This window comes from Tachysurus fulvidraco, chromosome 4, assembly GCF_022655615.1.
Source record: "Tachysurus fulvidraco isolate hzauxx_2018 chromosome 4, HZAU_PFXX_2.0, whole genome shotgun sequence".
NCBI lineage: Eukaryota > Metazoa > Chordata > Actinopteri > Siluriformes > Bagridae > Tachysurus > Tachysurus fulvidraco.
The window spans coordinates 8,396,745-8,420,798 of record NC_062521.1 but is presented as its reverse complement, the minus strand read 5'-3'; the positions used below and the strand labels follow the sequence as shown (position 1 = coordinate 8,420,798).

At 36.8% G+C, this 24,054-nt stretch overlaps 1 protein-coding gene across 5 annotated transcripts in view; it reads left to right on the top strand.

Moving 5' to 3' along the window:
• lyst (lysosomal trafficking regulator) overlaps positions 1 to 24,054 on the top strand; it is a 93,397-nt gene that overhangs the window by 51,923 nt on the left and 17,420 nt on the right. For 4 of the 5 annotated variants that reach the window (XM_027150209.2, XM_027150205.2, XM_027150207.2 and 1 more), the window contains 29 exons: positions 84 to 332; positions 665 to 838; positions 1,287 to 1,436; positions 1,526 to 1,663; positions 1,764 to 1,962; positions 3,046 to 3,174; positions 4,296 to 4,860; positions 5,223 to 5,403; positions 5,985 to 6,154; positions 6,287 to 6,517; positions 8,244 to 8,410; positions 8,499 to 8,651; positions 9,071 to 9,262; positions 9,568 to 9,758; positions 10,035 to 10,244; positions 12,118 to 12,294; positions 12,633 to 12,709; positions 12,794 to 12,982; positions 13,212 to 13,357; positions 13,969 to 14,065; positions 14,205 to 14,266; positions 14,352 to 14,407; positions 14,481 to 14,636; positions 14,968 to 15,212; positions 17,307 to 17,373; positions 17,475 to 17,631; positions 17,863 to 18,003; positions 18,260 to 18,477; positions 20,629 to 20,859. In XM_027150209.2, coding sequence (XP_027006010.2) covers positions 84 to 332; positions 665 to 838; positions 1,287 to 1,436; positions 1,526 to 1,663; positions 1,764 to 1,962; positions 3,046 to 3,174; positions 4,296 to 4,860; positions 5,223 to 5,403; positions 5,985 to 6,154; positions 6,287 to 6,517; positions 8,244 to 8,410; positions 8,499 to 8,651; positions 9,071 to 9,262; positions 9,568 to 9,758; positions 10,035 to 10,244; positions 12,118 to 12,294; positions 12,633 to 12,709; positions 12,794 to 12,982; positions 13,212 to 13,357; positions 13,969 to 14,065; positions 14,205 to 14,266; positions 14,352 to 14,407; positions 14,481 to 14,636; positions 14,968 to 15,212; positions 17,307 to 17,373; positions 17,475 to 17,631; positions 17,863 to 18,003; positions 18,260 to 18,477; positions 20,629 to 20,859 — 5,118 coding nt within the window. The remainder of the gene's footprint in view (positions 1 to 83; positions 333 to 664; positions 839 to 1,286; positions 1,437 to 1,525; positions 1,664 to 1,763; positions 1,963 to 3,045; positions 3,175 to 4,295; positions 4,861 to 5,222; positions 5,404 to 5,984; positions 6,155 to 6,286; positions 6,518 to 8,243; positions 8,411 to 8,498; positions 8,652 to 9,070; positions 9,263 to 9,567; positions 9,759 to 10,034; positions 10,245 to 12,117; positions 12,295 to 12,632; positions 12,710 to 12,793; positions 12,983 to 13,211; positions 13,358 to 13,968; positions 14,066 to 14,204; positions 14,267 to 14,351; positions 14,408 to 14,480; positions 14,637 to 14,967; positions 15,213 to 17,306; positions 17,374 to 17,474; positions 17,632 to 17,862; positions 18,004 to 18,259; positions 18,478 to 20,628; positions 20,860 to 24,054) is intronic. The other variant, XM_027150208.2, reaches the window with a different exon arrangement.

Here is a 24,054-nt window from a genome sequence, read left to right as displayed (position 1 = left end):
CTATGGGACTGTATACAAATGTCTCTTTGCCTTAATGATTGCTTTTCTTTTTCCCTTGTGTAAATGCATCACTTCGTCACCAGGAGAGCCTAGCTGTTGTCTACTCTCCCAGCAGTCCCTCCATCTATACTATCTATGAGCCAGTGATTCGACTTAAAGGTCAGGTTAAGACTCCTGTAGCATTCCAGAGGCCCTTCAGTCTTAAACAATTGCAGAGCTCTGTGCTCGATTCTCAGTCGCTCAGGGATTTGCAGGCTTCGCGGCCCCTTGGACTCCACAACTGTCTCCATAAGATCGGTGGCACTGCTGCTTTCATCTTTCTCTTTGCTCGGGTAATTACTTAGGCACACGTTAATCAGCATGGCAAAACTTATGATTAATATTTGAACATATAATATTTTGGGGCTATGAAAAACACCAAAAGAAAAGTCAGAATGTGCAAGAGTATTCTGTACCCTGGCTCCCCTTCAGTTATTGACACTAAGCAGTTTAGAAAATAAGTAGGTCATGGGTCATGTATCAAAAACTTAGATATTATAAACATTAGAGGGGAATATCACTATTTTTATAATGGCTTATATGATATTTATAAATGTTTCTAAGATGATTGTGATGATCTTCCTTTTTTCTTTCCTGTTTGTCCCCTTCTGTTGATCTCACTCAGGTAGTGGAGCTAAATGATTGTGAGAAGACACAGGCATTGGCACTGCAGGTTTTGCTGTCACTGGTTAAGCACAATCAGCATCGCATACATGAGATGGAGTGTTGCCATGGGTACTCCATGATCCACCAAGTCCTCATGAATACCAAATGCATTGTGGGATATCATATTCTTAAGGTGTTTATTCATTACATATTTTCAATTTCACTAGCTTTGATCAAACTGTAATGTCATCTCCATAAGTCCTTTATAAAAATATAATTACAGTAACTGCCAGTTCACATTAAATAGTCCTGCCTGCTTATTCTGAATGTATAAAAGCTTATATGTGTGCTTAAAGGTTGTGTGTGAATTTAGTTTACCAATCTTTTTTTCGTTTCTTTTCTAGGCTTGTCATGCCTTTAATAAATTTAGCCTTTAAAGGGGAATTATTCTATATTAGTCAAGATTTGAGTTCATGTTCTACTCTCCCTTATCCGTTATGTACATGCACATACCTGTCTAAGGTTTTTATTTATTGTCAATATTTTATGTTTACATAAAAGTTTGCCCTCTTTAATTTGTGTGTTTGTTTGATATAAGTGAGCTACATTTTCTTGCTAAATGTAATTGTTTGTGTCTGCAGACTCTGTTGGAGGGTTGCTGCAGTGGCTCTATCCTGTTTGTAAAAGAGGATGGTCAGTGGCATGTGGACACAGACTCTACTGCTGTGGTGCAAGACCTGAGGCTGCTCTCAGAAATACTACTGGATTGGAAGATATGGGCCAAAGCTCAGGTAACATGCTAAAACATATTCATAGATCTTTATATAAAGGATTTGTATACAGTACATTTAATACATTATATAATTTATGGTTTTGTCAGAGTGGAGTATGGGAGACTCTTTTGGGTGCTTTAGAAATTCTTATCAGAGAGCACCATCCTCAGCAGGCATTCAATATTCAGCAGCTGCTCAAAGCCCAAGTGGTACAGCGCTTCCTGCTCAGCTGCCAAGTGCTCCAGGCAAGACCCAACCCCCACCTCTTCACCCCACCCCGAATTTGACCTTTTCTGCATAACTATACATTTCTAACCGTTTCCTTTTAATTTTTCATTCTGACAGGAGAATCAGGATGAGCACTTTACCTCTGTTCCACAGGGAGTGTGCCTGTCCTTCATTAAAATCATTCAGGAAGTACTCGGTTCGCCCCCTGATCTGGACCTGCTGTGTTTGCTCTACAACTTTCTTCTGGCTGTTCACCCACCTACAAACACCTATGTGTGCCACACACCATCCAGCTTTTACTTCTTTCTACATATTGGTGAGGGACCTTACAACTGTAGCAGATGGATGATTGTGTAAACGGATTAAAAAAAAGGAATTAGAAAATTGTTTAAGATTGTTGATAGAAATAGGTAGCTAACACAAAATGGTAAATCTGTCCAATATACCTTTTTACATTTTAATTTACATTTAGATGTTTGGCGGTTGCTGTGGTGAACAGATACATTAAAAATTAATAACTAATTAATAACTGTGTCACCCAGATCAATGCTTTGGCATTTAGCATCCCTGATAAACTTGACTAGGCAAAATAATGTGCCACTCATTTGGCAAACTATTTTGCAAGTTAAGTGCATTAATGCAGACAACAAATAGGTCAGCAAGTGACTACATAAATTGGCCTTGGGAATGTTGTGCTTTGTTCTCCAATATCACATAGTAGGTATTTGGATATTAGTTGAAATAGGCTTATGTCAGCAAGTTTAATTGTGGGGTGACTGCATGCAGTACACAGAACAGCTTTCCACTGCACTTCATTTTGCTCAGGTTTGCCAGTGTTTTTATATCTACTGATTGATTGTCATCCATGCAAGCTAATTTTGTAGACTTTTAAATACAATATGTGTGGAACAACAGATGGTGAAATGTGGAATTTAGTACGAGTTCTATATGATACAGTTAATAAAGAAATATTTAACTTGTGTGCCCTGAATAATGATTTGTACACTCCTCTGATTCTATCCACACTGTCTTTAAAAACATACAGACTTTTGGAGATATTGTAATAGAGAATTTGAAAATTATTATTTATAGCTTTATAAATGTACTACAATGGGTAATTTCAAAGTTAAAAATTCCAATTTAAAACACAAAAACACAAACAAACAAATTAAGTTATACAAATGGAAGTGGTAGGTCTTTATATTAAATAACAATGTAGCCTGGTCTTTTTTATTGTGGAAGGAGAAGTTTACATTAGTTTTACCAATGAGGACCCAGGACAGTGACTGAATCAAGGCCCAAAATCCTATGGAAAGATGTATTGACATTGCCTTGTCTACATATGTCTTCTTTTTTAATTCTTTCTTCTTATGTTATTGATGTGTAAATTTTTTTTCAGATGGTAAACTGTACCAGGAGAAGGTCCAGTCCATGTTGTGTCTGCGTCAGCACAGTAGTGAAGGGAAGTCCACCTGTAGTTCTGTGTTCTCACTCTCCCCAGCTCCATTTCCTGAGATAAAAGCTGATGGTAATACACCCCATACACTCAGCAGATCTCAGCAGATGTCTCAATTTATATGTGGATAGATTTTTAAACAAAAGTATACATAACCTGGTTGCAAAAAAGCCTGATGCAGTTAGATTATAACCTCACTAAAGAATCTGCCAGGATTCTGCGGGCTTGGAAAAGTGTCCAGTTTTATTGCATATACTAAAAATTTGTCTTTCTGAGCAGTTTTCTGATTCTGACACATCCCATATCATAACACTTTGCACTTAAAAATCGTTAAATCATTAAAAAGGCTTCAGATATGTTTTTGCAGATTGTTAAGGTAATTGGATATTTGTGTATCACATAACACACATAAAAAAATTCACTATACATACAATATTATATTGTAAATCATATTTTAGCTATTTTGTTTCCTTGATTTTAATGGCTCAGTTCGAATATCTTACAGTAACATCATGTGGAGGTCCCATAATAATGCTTCATGGCTTTTGTGAAGCGATAAATTGACTACAATTTGCCTGATTCCATTTTCCCATGTCTAAGGACCAAGCTGTGAGTCTGAGGAAGGGCTAATGGGTTTAATATAAGAAATAAAACTCTTATAATCTGTTATGTGCACCTGTGTGTGATGATAAACAGTCAAGAGAAGATTTTTAATTAGAATTTTAGAATTGATTTATTTTATTCTGGATCTTTTCTATAGAACATATTTTTAATAGATTTAAGTTGATATTATTTATTGGTCTATTTACTGATGTTTGGATTAAACCCATTCAAACAACCAGAAAACTGGTTTTAACTGAATAGAGAACTAAATAATAAGAGCTCAATAATAAAACCAAAAACTTTATACTTGTGGTAATGATAATGGTACCCAAATAATCAATCAATAAATCAATCAATCTACAGTATCAGTCATGGTCCCATTGCCATGCTTCACAGACCTCCAATCTTAAAAATTATACATTATTAATTTAAATGGTCATTTTTGCCTATATTTATCAATGGTGCTAATAATTTTGTAGCTATAGAAGACACATTTTAGGACAGATCAAGTAGGTCAAGTTTATTTGTAAGCTGTATATAATAATCAAATAGAATTTCTCACTCCAAAGTGCACCTGCCTTCATTTTCAGATCATGACGGTGACATTTTGTTTCACACACCAAACATCTTTACTCCTTCTCCCTATTCTTCTTCGGAAAACACCGGCTGTATGGGGCAGGATGTTTCTAGCAAAGCTTTCCCTAGGCCTTGTGAACTAGACAAGGCTCCTACCCTGAATGTGCAGCATGTATTTGACAGCACAGTAATACTGAAAGTTGGAGAGGGGCAGGTCCTAAACAGCCATGAGTCAGCCAAGGCAATCTGTGAATCTCTGGATATAGTTGATGATGTACGTCATGCTGTCTCCATCAGCATGGGAGGAGAAAAGGAAGCTCAAACAGAGGACGGCAGTGTCAGCACTGACTTGGTTGGAGAAGAGGCTCTGCAAAGGCCTGACAGTCTAAAAGGCATCCAGTCTTTTCAAAGGAGCCACAGTGACCTTGCTAGCCTTGGTTTGGCCTTTCCAGGACAAAACGTTTCTATGGTTGTTGGTCGATGGCCCAGCATAACTGATCGCACCACCCCAAATGATGATTTGGAGAGTTACACCTACTCTCCTGGCTATGACCAAACACACAACAAGACTAGTGACAGGTAGAAATGATTTCGAATTCACTGTTCTTCTAAATTATGAGGAGCCTCATTTATAAACATCTTATTTTTTTTTTTATTCTGTTTCTATACTTTTGAAGAGCTGCTTTGAGACAATGTGAATTGTTAAAAGTGCAATACAAATAAATTGAATTGAATATTGAATTGGTACTCATGCTGCATTCACATTTTTATTCAGGTTTTACAAGCTATGAACATAGTTGATGAAATCAAATGTTATTGATAACAGTTATTTATTCTGAACTTTCCACCTAACTGTTTAAAAATTTTAATCCAAATCATTTATTTCCCTCATTTATCCATAATTTCTTTCTCTCATAATTTGTTCTCTGTTCTTTTTTAAGGTCTGGTACAGAGGACTTTGTGGTTTTAATCTGTTGTGGACTTTATGATCTGCTGAGAGGTGTCCTGCTACTGCTGCCAGACCTCATGCTGGAGCAGGTGATGGATAAAATGATCCAGCCTGAAGCCCTTGTTGTCTTGGTTAACCATCCGTCCCCTCTCATTCAACAAGGGGTCCTAAAGGTACTTTATCTCCGTTTTCTATTTTTATTCACTCTTTAATATTAATCTTCTTTCAAACAATTACAGCAATGGGGCAAGTAATATTTCATTAACATCGTGTGATTCTTTGTTATGTATCATTTGTATAATAAAAAAAATCTTAGCCATAGCTTAGATACATGCCACAGTAAAATTAATAAAAGCCTACTCAATGTTTCTATGCTAGATATTTTATGCAGTTATGCTGTTATTAAGACACTACACGTTTAGCATATCCAAGGAAAAGAACTGTTTGGAGCATGTTTTGTGTTAAATATGCAAAATAGTTTGTGAAACAGCACACTTTAATGGCAGCAGTGATGACAACAAGATGTGTTCATGGGAAGCAAACAATTACGGGATCATTTCGCACAGAAATAGCTAAATGAAACAAATATTTTATTAATATTTTATTTTAAAATAAAATAAATTAATATTTTATTTTATTTATCGAGCATGCATGTGTAAAAGGACAGATTGTGTCTAGGCAAGCCAATAAGACAGCAGGGTCTAGAACATTCTACTTCAACAGAAATGATGTTGTCTCTTTCCAATGCACACAGCTGCTGGATGCATATTTTAGTCGAGCTCAAAAGGAAGAGAAAGAGAAATTCATAAGGAACCATGGCTTTTCTCTGCTGGCCAACCAGTTGTATCTGCACCAGGGGACTCAGGGTGTGTTAGAGTGTTTGCTGGGGATGTTGTTTGGCCGAACTGTAAGCTTAGAGGAGGAGTGAGTATTTTGCATTTTATAAATTTTCGTGTTCTTGATTATTTAAATTAATTATACCTCTCATTATTATACTGCTGAAATAAAAAAAAGCCTCTACTATAAATATTTTTTTTATTTTCTCCTTTGACCTAGTCTTGACCTGGAAGACATGGAAGGTGTTTCTCCTTTCAGAAAGCGATCTGTGGTGCCCATATTGGGGCTTTTGGAAAACTCTTTGTATGAAAACTCACTGGTCCACAATGCCTTACGTGTTCTCCTGCAGCTGCTGAATGCTTGCCCAAAACTGGCTGATATACTGCTTGACCATGGCCTCCTCTACGTACTCATAAACACCTTGTCCACACTCAATGGCCTAGAGAATGGGTAATGATAATTATTGTCTCTTTCTTCTGTAGAGTTTAGAAAAAGGGACTAAATTTGCAATGGAGACAATACCCAGTCTGTTTCAGTGGAATATAAATTAAGAATCTAATAAAACAATTGTCATTTAAAAGGTTACAGTGCATCCAAAAATATTTACAGCACTTCACTTTTTCTACATTTTGTTATGTTACAGCCTTATTCCAAAATCAATTAAACTTCTATAATAAATTAAGAATCTAATAAAACAATTGAGTAATTTAAAAGGTTACAGTGCATCCGAAAAGCATACCCACAGCATGATGCTGCCACCACCATGCTTCACTGTAGGGATGGTATTGGCCAGGTAGCAGTGCCGGGTTTTCTCCAAACATGACCTTGCTATTCTAAACACTTGCTAGTCTAAGGAGTTAAATCTTTGTTTCACCAGACCAGAGAATTTTGTTTCTCATGGTCTGAGATTAGGGGGCATGGTGGCTTAGTGGTTGGCACGTTCGCCTCACACCGCCAGGGTCACGGTTCGATTCCCACCTTGTGTGTCTGGAGTTTGCATGTTCTCCCTGTGCCTCGGGGGTTTCCTCCGGGTACTCCGGTTTCCTCTCCCGGTCCAAAGACATGCATGGTAGGTTGATTGGCATCTCTGGAAAATTGTCCGTAGTGTGTGATTGTGTGAGTCAATGAGAGTGTGTGTGCCCTGCGATGGGTTGGCACTCTGTCCAGGGTGTATCCTGCCTTGATGCCCGATGACTCCAGGCTCCCCGTGACCCGAGAAGTTCGGGTAAACGGTAGAAAGTGAGTGGGTGGGTGAGTGGTCTGAGAGTCCTTCGGGTGCCTTTGGGCAAACTCCAGGTGTTCCATCATGTGCCTTTTGCTGAGGCGCTTGAAACAGGAAGCAACGTCATACGCACATGACGACAAGGAGGTTACTGTTGTGCGTAATTGCGTCATTCGGACGGGAGTAGTTTTACGTGGGGACGTGGAGTAATGCAATTTTACCTCAGGACGTCTGTAATATTAATTGGCCAATTCGCACGGGACAAGACATCTCAGTAAAACTAGCAGAAGTTGGAGGGGTAACTCACTTTACGCACAACAGCAGTAACCTCCTTGTTGTCATGTGCGTATGACGTTGCTTCCTGTTTCAAGCGCCTCCATGCTTGCAAAACGGGCCAAAAACTACTTTTAAACAGGAAATGACGTAATTTTACCGTACATATTTACATCGGGTCGATTCGGACGGGATTAGTATTACCTGAGGTAATTTTTCCGGACCTTTTTACAGACGGATTGTCTGTAATGATTACCGAGATGGCACATTCGGACGGGTCTAAAATCACAGAGAAGCTCTGGTAATAATTACTTTACCCCCACGTCCCCACGTTAAACTAATCCAGTCCGAATAGGACTTTACTGTTGTTAGAAAAAATTACCGAGGTCCGGAGCCCATAGACAATCTGATCTATACCTGTAGGACATGCACCACCTGGTGGATATTGTGTGTATTGACTGTTTTTATTTACATTACAAATTGTCCCAACTTTTTTTAGAAATGGGGTTGTAATAGAATTATCTCAGAAAAAGTAGAAGTATCTAATTATCTTGTGCATTGGTTTGGTTAGTTGATGATGAAAGTGCAGCGACCTGATGTACATCTTTGTTTTTTTTGTTTGTATGTTTTGTTTAATAATAAATATGTTATTTAAACGGTATATTTATACTCTTTTTACAGGATTCCTCAAAATGACTATAGACTTCTTGTATGTGACATACAGCAGCTACTAGTGGCAGTGACCATCCATGCTTGCAGCTCGTCTGGCTCCCAGTACTTTCGCATTATTGAGGATCTTATCACCTTGCTGGGTTTTATGCAGGGCAGCAAAGTATATCGCACTCAGGGTAAATAACTCTTGTATTAATTACTTAAATGATAATAACATATTATTAGCAAACTATCCACTAAGACTCCTACCCATCTACCAATTAGAAATGGCTAGGGCTTTGCAGTTCCATATACTCCTATCAGCCATTAACTTCATTAAGACAACAGCCAATCAGGACTCTCGGAAGTTGAGTGCCTCTGTCCACACTTCTGCCCCACTGCAGCTCACTGTTCATCAGAAGCACAAGAGCATTACAGGTGAGAACTGGGCATGTAAATTTGTTACAGACTTGTCTGTTAATGCATAGCTTAATATCTACATTGTCTGTATTTCTACACTATTTTCTTGCATTGTTTGTCTGTGTGTGCCACACTAAGCATGGAGAACAGAAAGAGGAGTTGTTTCAACCAAATTTCTTCATGAGTGTAGAGGACAATATCAGGCAAAGCATGAAAGCTTTTGTCAGTGTTATATTGTCTGTGTATTAACTGATTTAAAGGCAAAATTGCTATAAACTCATTTGAAAGGAGAAGCAATTGGTGTTACAAGTTACACCTTCACAGTGAATGCAGCATAAATATCCAGATATTCTCTTGTCTAAAAAAATAATTGGTATTGACTGAATTTACCAGAATAACGACATGTGTTATTTTTGTTGTGTGTGTATTTGGCACAGGCCAGCAGAAATTCTCCTTAGTACAATCAGATTCACTGCTGATGCGAATGCGCTCTGTGGCTAATGATGAGCTTACCCAAATGATGCAACGGCGAATGAGTCAGGAAAACCCAATCAGAGCAAGTGAGAGCGAGTTTATTCAGAGACTGCAGAGACTTGTAGTGCTGGCTGTCAACAGAATAATATACTATGGTAAATTTCCAAATAGACATCTGACTTCCTTATTATTTATTCTTACATCTATTATATTTGTCCAGCAAATCTTTGTATTCTTTCTGTCATTTATTGGGCAAATATTGCAGACATGAAATATATATACATAAAAGGTACATTTTAATAATTTTGATCACTAATATACTGCTACTCTGTTAATGCTTATATGGATGTACAAATGGAAACTGAACTACTTAAAAAGTTGGAGTCCATATTCATCTATTTATATTACTAAATATATTATTGAAATATTTGCTTTTTGTGCATACCTTATCACTCAACAGACAACAGAAAGGATTTCCTTGACCTAAACTTTCCAGAATCTCCCGATCACTCAGTGAGCACATCCTTAAATGCTGAGCAAATATCAGAGGAAAATAACCTCACACATCCTGTTCCTTTCCCTCTTGTTGATATGAGATGTTTCCAGAAAGATCTTCTCAAGCTCATGATGGAGGGCCTAAAAATCGGGCTGGTTAGTGACACATGCCTTACTGTTTTTGTTTAATAAATTATACTATACATTCAGCATACACTCACCTACAGTATGTTAGGAAAACCTGTACACCTGCAAATTCATTCTGTTATCTAATCAGTTAATCTAATCAGATTTTGTGAAGAAACTGCTGCTGAGAAACAAAAATTTCACACACAACAGTCTTTAAGTTTTGTATGCTTAATTGCAAGAAGATGTATTTCTAAAAAAAAAAAAAAAAAATGTCTGATCACATCTCATTGTTTTTTACCTCAGGGCGTTACCGGACAAAGTGGAGCTCCAAGACAGCAATGGTGTCGCATTCTTTGGTCCTGCAGGGACACTTTCCGGATACAAATTGGTCGGCTGCTGGTGCACACACTTAGTCCTGCTCTTCCTCTCGAGGACAGGAAGAAAGCACTAGAGTTTGTGCATGAGAAATATCATTCTGACATCCTCAGAGAAAGCCTCAGTCCTGGACTTGAGGTGACCTGTCACAGCACAAGCACTTTATTTATTTATTTCTTTGTTTGTTTGCAGAAGTGCCAAAAGAGGAAGTGAGTCATATGTCAGCAATGCTTAGTTGGATGACCGTGGTCATCATGCCGAATTTGTTGTATTTAATTAGAAGGGGGACTCTTGGCTACCTACATATTTACTAAAAGTTGGCTACACAGGTGCACAGAAAAACAGAGGAAAATTAATCAATTGAATACACCTTTGGAACCAAAGCAGTTGTTTCAACTAAATTTCTTCATGAGTGTAGAGGACAATAGCAGGCAAAGCTTGAAAGCTTTTGTCAGCCATTAGTTTGTATTTATTATTACTTTTGTTATAACAGATTCAAGTTATTTCAGTGACCATCATTTTCTTTCATCAATGGAAGGTTATCAACAATTTTGTCTATGTGTGTAACGTTTCTTATGTAAGTATGCTGTACCTCAGCTAGTCCTGGCTATAAGATACTCATTTTGTTTGGACTTTTTTTTGCACTTTTTGGACAGGGTCCTATAAGATCCACCTCCAATATATACTTACAAACATTACTATGTGTTTAAATTGTAGGTATCCTCATAACTTTTAATTTTTCAGTTTCTATAATTAATGGGTATTGCAGTTTATACAGTAGGTCCCATGTCAGTGCAGCATGATCTGAGAAAACCTCAAATACCTGATATTTGTGGATTCATCTTCATTTGTTTGAAGTATGCTTTATTGATTCTGTGCAGGAAACAAGAACATACTGTATGCCTATGACATGCTTCTCTGCCAACAATTCTTGAGTCATGACAGCACCTGAACCTACTTCACATGCAACTGTCTTGACTTCAAGTGATAGTAGCCCTAGTGCCTGTAGCAGTGGATTTTGTTGTTTTTTTCCCCCAACAGAATACTTCCTGACAAATTTTCTTTAGTTTAGGCCCATGTCCAACCTTTTTATAAGCATATTAAGCAGCTACCCTTTCTAAGAAGTGAAAGTGGTGTTACCATCCAGTTTTACCAACCCATCTTTAACTTTGTTACATGTACATTATACACTGTCTGGCCATCAGAAATCTCACATTTTGATATTTTGTTGAACTGCCTTTTGATGATGGGCTTCTTCTTTTCTTTGCTTGATGTAGGCCAATAATTTGACTAATTTTAATTCATTTTAATTACTGCAGTATTATTTTTAATTGAAGGCTCTTAGATAATTCCTTAGTTAAATTCATTTGGTAACTTTTTTTTGGCCACGCAGTTTACATGACAATATTGTCCCTTCAGGTTTCTCATAACCATAGGACCTGAAATGAATATAGAATTTCCACTAATTGAGGAATACATTTAAATTTGTATATCATGCCTCCAGCTATATGCTAAAACTTGTTTCTGGTGTTGAAGATTACTTTGTGGTGAAGCGACTCATTTATCTCCTTGATATTTCTCATTGGAAATGCACCGAGATGGACTTTTGCATTAAGTGCACAGTAATCAAACCCAAGTTCCTATTTGTTTTTTTTGCAACCATCATCAGTATGGATGCTCGTGGATTGTCTAATTCGAATAGTCACGGGTTTTTGATTTATAGAGATTTTGCTTTTCAAACGACACAGAGTAGGCCTTCTTTCATATATGATGAGGAAATAAAAGCTGTATTTCTGATGCATTGTCTCATGTTCATCTTTTTATCTTTCATCTTTAAACTGAAATGCCTCAGCATATAGAAAATAATATTAATACTCCTTTTTAAAAAAAATAATAGTGTAGTAATATATATTCCAAATCCATTTTTATTTATTAATGTTTATCAACATTATTATATGCAGTAATTGTGTGAATTATATGTATAACCTATTATAATTAAATTGTTTAACAGCATGGACCCAAGCTAGCTCTCTACCTGTATGAGATGCTTCATGACCACAAAGATAGCATCAGTAAGGAAGAACAGGCAGCTGCAAATACCTTCATGACCGCTCTAAAGTTGTGTGGCCATCGCTGCATCCCTCCAACTGCACCACCCAAACCAGACCTAGACAAGGCAATCAGAGAGGTAGGTCACTACAACAGCTCTCATATTAGAGTTGTTGTGTCACTAAATTATATTTTGCATCTTTGCTACTATTACAGCCTCCAAACTTGTGGGAAGGCGTTCTAATAGATGTTGGAACATGGCTACGGAGATTTGTGAATGTTTAGTCTCAAGAGAATTTATGAGCTTGTGCAATGATGTCAAATATGAGCGCTCCAGCTTATCCCAAATATTATTTGAGAGAGAGTTTAGAGATATCTCAGTACAATGAAAGTGTGATAAGTCTAACCACTTAAATTGATCACTGGATCACTCCACATTACACAATAAACTTTTCTTTGTTATTTTTTTCTTTAAAGGAGCAACTCAAATATGAGTTAGAGACAAAAACAAGCAAAGGTGCATGGGAGAAAAAACTGGCCAGTGCCCAAAAGATGTGAGTTATTTTAAAACAGTACTTTTATTTTTTGCGTTGTATGCTTGTTTATACTATACATGTTATACATTTTTTCCTCTGCAGTCTAATGCAAAGATTGGATGGTAAATCAAAGGACATTTCCAAAATTGCAACAGACATCACTCAGAACATGTCTCTTAGACAAGGCATAGAAAGGAAGAAGGTCATTCAGCACATCCGAAGCCTTTACAAGACTGACCTGAGTGGCAGCCGACATTGGCAAGAGCTGGTGCTGCAACTCACCCATGATCGGTCAGTAACCGATTTTTTTTTTTTAATTATCTTGGATTAATTTCAAGTTACTGCACTTTATTAACTTTTTAATAATCTGAATGCAGAATCTAGCAGTTGACACTCACTTGTGTCCATGAACCAAATAATTTTGTAAGGTTTTAAGCTTGAGCACAAGAATTTTGTCACTAGGATTGTGTGTGTGCCTGTGTGTGAATGTATACAAAACTAAATGTCTGTTTGTTTTTAGCGCAGTGTGGTATGATCAGTCCTCTTATCCAACATCGTGGCAGCTGGATCCGACCGAGGGCCCCAACAGGGAGCGCAGGCGTCTGCAGCGATGTTATCTCACCATCCCTAATAAATATCTTCTCAAGGACCGCTGTAAACCAGAGGGTACACAGTATTGTCATACAAAATGGGAAGTGTGTTAGACAGATTATATTCTAAATCACTGTAGAGAGGATTCTGGAGCTATTAAGGGCTTAGATATATAAAAATGTTTGCTGACATATTAGCTGATGTTCATGTATTGTGATATGACAACATGCCTGTCATATTGGAATGGCTGCAATGTATGCAATATAATCAAATGTATTCCTATGGTTATATGGGAGTGCCATAACAGTAGCAGCTGTGAATCTTTATTCTAAATATTTAACAGATATTTTATGGATTTTGCATACTGGTATCAAACATCATACTGGTTGATTATAAGTCATAAGTGATCTACTAGTCTCAGGGGAAGACAAAAACCATTTGTGTAGAAAATCTTGGTTAACTCTGTTTAATTCACTTTAAGTAACTGAGTTTATCCTGGAAAGTTCCTTCCATCCAAGATGGCAATGCCACTAACTTGTATGGCTTAGCACAATGAGCCATTTACCTTTTCATATTTATGATTAATTTTTATAATATTTTGGAATGCATGACATGTCAGCAAGTTTTATGCTAATAGATTTATGTAAATGTTCCAAATGATTGTTGTAATCTTGCTCCCTGGACAGACCCTATCAAGGCCCCACTTTCTTACCTCTTTGAAGAAAAGACCCACTCATCTTATTTTTCCACAGTGAAGGATAAAGCCACTAGTGAGCCAATCAGGTACTGCTACCTTAAAACTCTACAACTCTATCACTATTGCATCGTGTATCTAATAGTAATACTGTAAATAAAGCATTTGGCTTTTTTTGAAGCCACAGGAAAGAGACTATTTAAACATGCTCTCTTGTCATTTCTTTAGATTCACAAGGAAGTGCATGAATGTAGCACCCTCCAGAGAAACTGCAGGAGAATTGTTGCTGGGTAAACTCACTATGTTAAAAACACACACACACAAAATATGTTTTGAAAATAGTATGATCCATTGCAATGTTTTGTGTGTCTGTAGGGAAATCAGGGATGTACTTTGTGGAAGACAATGCATTTGAGGCCAGTTATAGCCAGGTTAGCACAGCAGATTGTTGTGAAAATTGTGGCACATGAGTGGCTTAATCTGAAAGACCTTTTTTCTTCACAGCAGATTCCTCTGGGAGAGATGGAGTCTGCATCCTTCTGCTGGACTTATGAGGAGATAAAGGAAGTACACAAACGCTGGTGGCAACTTAGAGACAATGCTGTAGAGATCTTCCTCTCTAATGGCCGAACTCTGCTTCTGGCATTTGACAATACAAAGGTATTTTTTGAAAATTTTGTACAATGACCAGTTATTGCACATTATATAGGCACAATATTTAACTCTCTTGTATAAGAAGTGGTTTAAATTCATTTTCTAGATACTCCATCCAGAGTGACCCAACATCATAAAATGTTCAACGAATATACATTTGATATTTATTCTTATCATACAAGGGATGTACAAAATGTTTAATGTCTAAACTTTACAGGTCTGATTATCACCATTCTTTTTATTGCTGTTGTTGTTTACTTTAAATAAATAAATAAATAGCATATTAGGTAAATTAAATGTATTGGTTTTAATTATTTATTTTCCTCTCCTCTCTCAGGTTCGTGATTATCTCTACCACAGCATCCTCAGTTCTGAGCTGCCCAACCTGCTAGAATATGATAATATAAATGCCCTCACACACTTGTGGGGCACCAGCCAGATCACCAATTTTGAGTATCTCACCCATCTCAATAAGCATGCTGGGCGCTCTTTTAATGACTTAATGCAGTATCCTGTCTTCCCCTTCATCCTGAGTGACTACACTAGTGAGATGTTGGACTTGCAGGACCCAACCATTTACAGGTAAAACATTACAATAATCTAAGCTGCAAACAAACATAAACCTATTGTCTATTAAAATTCATTTTGCACAACAAATGCACAGTCGTTCAAAAAAATTAATTAAATTTTTTGTTGTTTAGCATTCCACTTGATATTAAGTGAACACTTTTCATTATTAGTGGTAATGAACTTAAATGATAGGTTTTTGGTTTTATAAACAAAGATAAAGCAAGAATTGAAATGGTAAGACCTTCAGTTTGCTACGCACTGAAGACATTTGGGTTTGACACCAGAATAATACAAGTTGATAGATTAGAATTTTAGATTTCAATTCCTGATATTTGCACCTGTATGTATTAAACAACATAGCGGTTTGTGGCAAATCACCACAAAGAGGAAAAAAATCTAGTATAAGAACAGACAGTGCTAAAGTAAATTAAAGTAAATAACACTTACGATTTGGTTGCATATCTCTTGCTTATAATAGCTGCATCAAACTGGCAACTGACTAACGTTACCAAACTATGGCAGTCTTCTTGTGATGCTTTTCCCAGACTTGTAGTGTAGCTTCTTTCAATTGTTTGTTTTGGGTGGTTGAGTTAGGTAGATAAAATACTTTTATCCCCCCAGATAAAATAATTCTACTGTTGGCAATGTGTTTTGGGTCACTGACTTGCTGTAGAATAAAGATCCTCTCAGTTAGATTGGATGCACTTCTTCTGAATTCATCCTGAGGGTACCATCATGAGTTAAATCATCAATAACAATTAGTGAGCCCGAATCCAGTACAGCAATTGAGCCTGTCATGACACCATTGGCCATGCAGGACAAATGAGCTCCTATGTTTTTGGATCATGAGAAGATCCTTTCTTATTCCACAATTTGGCCTTCCTATCACTTTGGAAAAGATTCATGCTTGGTTCTAGATCTCTTGTGCCTAATTACTATTTTTGATTGCTGTTTCCAATCTTTCCATTTCTTACTGCTGATGAGTGGTTTGCATTATATGGTATAGCCTCTATATTTCTGCCTTCAAATGTAGATTGTGATACTTTTAACCCTGCCTTGTAGGAGATGGAGATGTCACTGATTTTTGTTTTTTATTATAGCTCTCATAATGTTTCCATCATCAACCGCCTTTTTTTTTCTTGGCCGACCTGCCTGGTTGTTTAAAGGTTTTTTCTTTTTCAAGACATTCCAAATTGTTGTACTGGCTATGCCTAGTGTTTGTGCAATGCCTAGATGATGGAGTTTCCCCTTTTTTCTCAATTTCAAAATAGCTTGCTTTTCTAAGAGCCAGTTTTCAGGACTTCACACTAGTTTATCCTTTTTAACAACAAATGCAGCCTTGCCATGTGAAACCCAAGCCATAGACCATATTAACTCCATAGTGTACACATCTTGATGTAGGTATCAGGAAATTAAATCTGAAATTCAAATCTATTGCATCCATATCCAAATGTCTTATGAATAGTAAAACATAAAATGGGTCTTTCTTTTCCAATACTTTCAGAAGGGACTGTATCTTAAGCCTAAGCATCCTGTGCTACTTACCTATTTCTGAATGAACATGAACATCTTTACTGACCACATTTTTCATAATGGTCCATTGATTAAAATACACACATTACATTTTCTATTTAAAAATCAGGCAATACTTAAATATTAAATGAAAATATTATTGTACATCTGTCCACTATAACTGTGCCGAATTATTGCACCACTATCAGGCTGACACTGGTTCCACAACATTCCTGTTAACTTTGGGAATTCTGAATTATAATGATCTTATCAGCTGGGGCCTTTATATTTAGAGGTAGATTCAGTGTGGCCATAGAAAACTAAAACACTCTAAAACACTATGAATACATTTTATTACTGATCATCTAATGAGGCAATAGTCACTGTAAAATAGAGTGAGTGATTTTCAGAAACATGCTATTTGAAAGTTTCTAGTGCAATAGAAAATCACATTTTCTATGAAAAAAGTTTGATTTCTTGTTCAGTATGGACTTTATTTATAATAGTTGTTTAAATACTTTTTTACTTTAATAATTTTAATATGTTTAAATTGATTATACTTTGGAATTTATACTGTATCTTTTATTTTGGCAGAAACCTGAGCAAACCTATTGCAGTACAGTCAAAAGAGAAAGAGGACCGATATGTAGCCAACTACAGGGTACTGCTTTAGCTCTTTTTGAATTTATTTAAACTTAAAATCATGAATCAATTACTAGCTATAATCCTGAATAATGAGTAGCTATATGAACTCTTTTATAGTATTTGGAGGATGAATATAAGAAGGGTGCACGTGAGGATGACCCTATGCCCCCTGTACAACCATACCACTATGGTTCCCACTACTCTAACAGTGGGACCGTGTTGCATTTCCTAGTCCGCATGCCTCCCTTCACCAAAATGTTTCTGGCCTATCAAGGTAATCTCACACTCTAGCATACAGTACATATACACAACCTGAGTATGTTGTGCAAGGGCAGTGTATTAAATGCCCATGGTCATCCTAACAGGCATTTTTCATAATTAGTGTTTTGCAGTTTTGGAGAACTGCTTTCAAAGTGGCCAGTGTTTGGAACTGAAAAGGCTGTCATTCTATGACTCTGTCTGTTTTTTATTATTTCTGAAAAATATTTTTCTCTGACGTCCTTAGACCAGAGCTTTGATATTCCTGACCGGACCTTTCACTCCATGAAGACCACATGGAGACTCTCCTCTTATGAGTCCATGACTGATGTTAAGGAATTGATCCCGGAGTTTTTTTATCTGCCAGAATTTCTGGTGAACAGAGAAGGTATTATTTTTTCCACATTTCAAGAGTTTCTACTTTAGCATTCAATTTTCCCTTCCAATTGTGTATATTGGACTACATAGTGTCTAAATTATGGCTTAATCATCCGCATCATCTTTTTACATTATTTACCATTAAATGCCAGTTACACTCACATTAAAAGTCTAATAAAGATTTTTTTAATTTTGTTTTCATGGAAATGTTTTTGAAAGTATATTATCACAATAACAATATAACCATATGTCTTTCCCCATACCAGGTTTTGACTTTGGAATTCGTCAGAATAGTGAGAGAGTGAACCATGTGAATCTGCCTCCATGGGCCAGGAATGACCCACGACTCTTCGTGCTGATCCACAGACAGGCTCTTGAGTCTGAGCAGGTGTCTCAGATGCTCTGCCAGTGGATAGACCTGGTGTTTGGAATGAAACAGAAGGGCAAGGCTGCTATCCAGGCTATCAATGTGTTTCACCCTGCGGTTAGTTTTTTGCTTGACTGAGAAGTCTTCTGTTCTTCTGCACTACAATATTGACCTCCACTTTTTGAACATCCCATTCCAGCTTTAGTCTCCACTTTGATGTTATAATTAGCTTCCTATTCAGGTAAGGCGTTCTACTAGATTTTGGAGCATGACTATGTGGATTTGACAATTCAAATGTGAAGTTGTATCCACTGATGCTGGATGGGAAAGTGTTCCCAAAGCACTAAGGGTGCATTGTTGTTGGCAGGATTATTATAATTACTTTTTAAAACTAATTTGTGAGGTACATACCATGCTAAAAAACTGTTATAATAATTCTTCAAACCGAATACCAATTTTCATTTTATAAGTGCTTGCCATCAAGTTTTGGCAAATGCTGGATTGATTCTAAATATGTATTTTTTTTAACGCTACATAAAGTGTGGCATTATTTTTCTGTACATTGTGTGATGTGGTTAAAGGTATGTATGTTAAATGGGGAAGAGATGGGATAGTCACATACTGTACATGTCACATTCATTGTGTAGAGCTGTTTTCCCTCTCTCGAAAATAGGAAAGGTGCCCTCTTATATCTTCCTGGAATTTGAATGAACTCTACTAGTAATCACTGATTTTGTTGTACCTTTCAGTCCTCTTTAAATTAATGCACTAATCACAGTCTTCCCTGTAACAGATTAATTTTCTTAAATGTAATCCCTTTTCTATCTCATCAAACCCGGTAATGTTAATCTCCTCACTCAACATAGTGTTTACAAAGTCTACACACCCTTATGAAAGTTTTTTTAAATACAAACACAGAAATAACAACATAAATATAACTTGTTACATCTTTAATGCAATATTCAAACATACACATTATCAATGACCCACCTCCATGCATAACTGTGGGGATGGTATTCTTATGGTCATAAGCCTGGCCTTTTGCACAACATACATACCGCTGGACCATATGTCCAAACAGTTCCAGTTTGGTTTCATCATTCCATAGAACTGTTTCCCAAACTCCCAAACAGTCTTAACCAAATTCCTCCTGGCTTATTCTAATCGACTTTTGATGATCCTTTTGGTCGAGAGTGGAGTGTGTCTTGGATTCCGGCCATGAAGTCCTTGTTTATTCAGTGCATGTCTTATAGTTGCCAGTGAATCACTTGTACCAGCCTTCATCAGGTCATCCTATGGGTGTCTTGCAGTCACATGTGGATTTTTCTGTTATGTTTAATGTTATTTTTTTAAAATCTTCTTCAGGTGTGATTAAATCATCACCTCTCTAGCTTTTGTAAAAGCTTATTTATGTTTCCCATGATTGTAACTTGCTAAAATGTTGTTCACTACCTTATGCCACATTATTTGAGTTATTGAAATTAGGCGAATACCAAATTCTTAAGTCTGGTTGCGAAAGGTCCAATTTCTGAACACTTGAATACTTTTTATGTAGAAGTTATTTGAAGTACATTTCCCCCTAAAAAAAGAATGGGAAGTCCAGTATTTAGTTTAATTTAGATAATTGCATGAATGTGCTTTAGGAACACCTGTGATGAGTTAGTGTGTTTTTTATTAGATGGGCAGTATATGGGAGTATATTGTATCCAATAGAAATTTTTTTTACACTATTTGTGAAATTTGGTGCAATGGGAGAGGACAGTCTAAGAAATTTTAACACAGATTTATAAAGTGCTGGAGTGATGAGAGAAAATGTTACTGTACCTGTGAACAGGAAGAACAAAACAGGAAGTAAAGAAATTAAACGTCAGATATAATTAGCAATGTCTTGAAGTTAAGAAACCGATTTTACTTAAAATTCAACTTGAAACGAATACCAGAAGTGAAGAAATATTTCTGCAGCAGTTTCATGTTTTGTTCTCAAATTTAGTAGATCTCCATGTGAACATGATGGTTCCAATGACTTCTGGTCTTTCTCTGTTGTTAAGAGGTGGGGACAGAAAGCACCTAGTCCCCTTAATGGCTGCTTCCAGCTAAATTTGATAATAATATTGGAATATTGGAATCATGTTTTACGTTTACAGCAAGACTGCTTTTTGGAGAGAGAAGATTGTAACATTAGTGAGAAGATTGTAACATTCCAATTTTTTTCATAGTGCAGAAATCATTCTCATCTTCTTAAATATATCATTCCTTTTGTCCCTGAAGACATATTTTGGAATGGACGTTTCAGCAGTGGAGGATCCTGTACAGCGGCGGGCCCTAGAGACCATGATTAAGACCTATGGCCAGACCCCCAGACAGCTGTTCCAAACACCACACATTAGCCGAGCTGGACATAAACTCATAATTGAGGGAGAGTTGCCTGCTGCCATGGGCCTACTGGTACAGCTGGCGTTTAGAGAGAGCCGTGATCCGAACAAGGATATTGTCCACCCGGTAAGACTAAATCCACATTTACCATTTATTATTTAAAAAAAAATTTATTAAAATTTCCACACACATGTAACAAGTCCACATAAAATGGTAAGAAAATGAAAACAAATGTGCAGTAGTTCAAAAACCATGGCTATGAAATACAAAAATATAACTGTCAACGATTACATACATATCATAGTCCTAGTCCCTACACAGTGTGTCAGCAAGCACAACACCCATGTGGGCAAGCAATATGAGTGGAGTGTGAGAGCAAGGTTTTACTTGTCAGTGGAAAACATTGATGTTTTTAGCAGCACTATACATTAAGACACCAAAAAAAAAAGTTGCATGTTCTTTTCAATCTGTTGATACAACTGCTAAAAAATATGAATCCTCTAATGTATAGAATGCCTTTTTTATTCCATCAGGTGTAGCAAAAATAAAATATAATAATTGCCAATATTTTTCCCTTTCCTTCCATCACTGTTTGGCAGTCCAGTAAGCAGTTTTATTATGGCCATATTCCATTTTTTGGCCAGGTCCCATAACCAAATATATCATTGGCTATATTCTACTTACATTTGAACCATTGCAAAATGTTTTTTGCTATCGGTATATTATTCATTTAATTTTATCAATAAATGAATCAAATGAACAAACAATTTACAGTATTTGAAGTTAAGAGATTTTCTGAGAACACGAAAAGTTTTATAATTTACATACCTTATGGAACTGCTTCACCCCTACAGTCCTGCCTGTTCGCTTAGGTCAGCTGAACAATTTATTCTGCACACCAAAAGGTCAAAGAGGAAGCTTGGAGGAGGCAGTGCCTTCTCTGTTGCTGCTCCTAGGCTATGGAACTTGCCTCTGTACATCAGACAGTCACCCACTATTTCATTATTTTAAAACCGGTTAAAAACGCATTTCTATTTCCTGGTTTTTATGTAATTCTGATTTATTATTTTATTTAGTTACTATTTAATTATTTTATTATCTGTATTTTATGATGTACAGCACTTTGCGTTCAGCTTTGGCTGTTTTAAAAGTGCTTTATAAATAAAGTATTATTATTATTATTGTAGAACAAAGTCATATTTGGCAAATTAGCAAAATACATTACTACTAAAGATAGAGTGACTTGTCTTCCCATATAGTCAGGATCCACTATATACTGTATCATCCCACCACATCACCATCTCCGATGGCAGAACCCCCACAACTGTAAGCTGAGTTCTTGTCTGAATACATTGCTCATCTGCGACACTGTCACCAAGCATATTAGTAACCATACCATTGGTTTCGTGACAACACCTTTGATGATTGTTGATTTCAGTGAAGTTAATAATATAAGTTATTGTTTGTGCATATCACAGACATGGGTATATAAGACCTTGTCTCAGTCAGCTGTATGGTCTGGTCTTTATCAGCAATTAGGTCTGTGATGAACTCAGAGTTTGTGATGACCGATTGGTTCCACAGGAGCTCTTGGTTGCAATATTATAAACTGTTGTAGAATAATAAATTATTTACTTTTACATTGTTTACTGTTCAGTGTCACTCAAATGAGGATGGGTTCCCCTCTGAGCCTGGTTCCTCTTAAGGTTTCGTCCTCATATCAGCTCAGGGAGTTTTTCCTTGCCACCATCACCTCTGGCTTGCTCATTAGGGATAGATATATGGTATTTTAAATTTTAAGTTAATATTTTTAAATTAATTTTAAACATTAATTATATATGTTCTTACATTAATTAACCATAATGTAAGAATTTAAAACATATTTAAAACATATAACTGTATTTTAAAACATACAGTATATAGAGTGCCCTCCACAATTATTGGCACCCCGGTTTAAGATGTGGTCGTGGACTTCTAAAAATTCTCTTTTTTTAAACAACATAGAACCCAAATGCAAAAAAAAGAGAAAAATCCACCCTTTCATTTAAGTACTCTACATTACTTTGGTGGTAAAAAAAACAACACAGTCACACATTTAGAAAAGAAAAAACTTGAAATCATGTGTCCCACAATTATTGGCACCCCTAACAATTCCTCTGAAAAATTTAATTGATTTTTTTTATATATATATTTTTCTGTAGTTGCTAAAGTTGGTCAGGGTATCTAGGAACTTTTAATTAGTAATTCATGACTTCCTGTTTCCCTGGGGTATAAATATGACATGACACAGAGGCGTAATTCTCTTACCCATTTGTCAACATGGCAAAGACAAGAGAACACACCATTCAAGTAAGGCAGATGTGTGTCGATCTTCATAAGTCAGGCAATGGCTACAAAAAAATAGCCACTCGCCATAACTTGCCCGTATCTACAGTCAAAGGAATCATTAAGAAGATTAAAACTGGAACAGTGACAAACAAGGCTGGAAGAGGTCCCGAGTTTATTATCTTGACACAACGCACAGTGAGGAGGAGGATGGTGGAGAAGTAAAAAAAATTTCCTAAGCTCACTGTCACAGAATTGCATCAAAGAGTGTCATCTTGGAATCACAAAGTCTCCATAACAACCATCAGATGCTCTCTACATGCCAACAAGCTGTTGGGAGGCATGCAAGGAAAAAGCCTTTTCTCACTAACACTCACAAACGTAAATGTCTGTAGTTTGCTAAGCGGTACTGGGACTTCAATTGGGATCGTGTGCTTTGGTCAGATGAGACTAAGATTTTTGTTTTTTGGCAACAAACACTCTAAGTGGGTCTGGTGTAAAACAAAAGATGAGTATGCCGAAAAGCACCTCATGCCCACCGTGAAGTATGGTGGAGGATCTGTAATGCTGTGGGCCTGTTTCTCTTCCAAAGGCCCTGGGAACCTTGTTAGGGTGCATGGCATTATGAACGCTTTGAACTACCAGGACATTTTAAATAAAAACCTTATAGCCTCTGCCAGAAAGCTGAAGATGGCTCGTAATTTGGTCTTTCAGCAGGATAATTATCCAAAACATGTGGCAAAATCTACACAAAAATGGTTCAGCTGTCACAAACTCAAGGTCCTCCCATGGCCATCTCAGTCCCCAGACCTCAACATAATCATAAACCTGTGGGGTGAGCTAAAGAGGAGCGTGCATAAGAGAGGACACAGGACACTGGATGATCTAGAAAGATTGTGCAAAGAAGAATGGTCAAAGATCCCTCTCTCTGTGTTCTCCAATCTTGTGAAATGTTATAGGAGGAGATTAAGCGTCTTGTTGGCAAAAGGGGGTTGT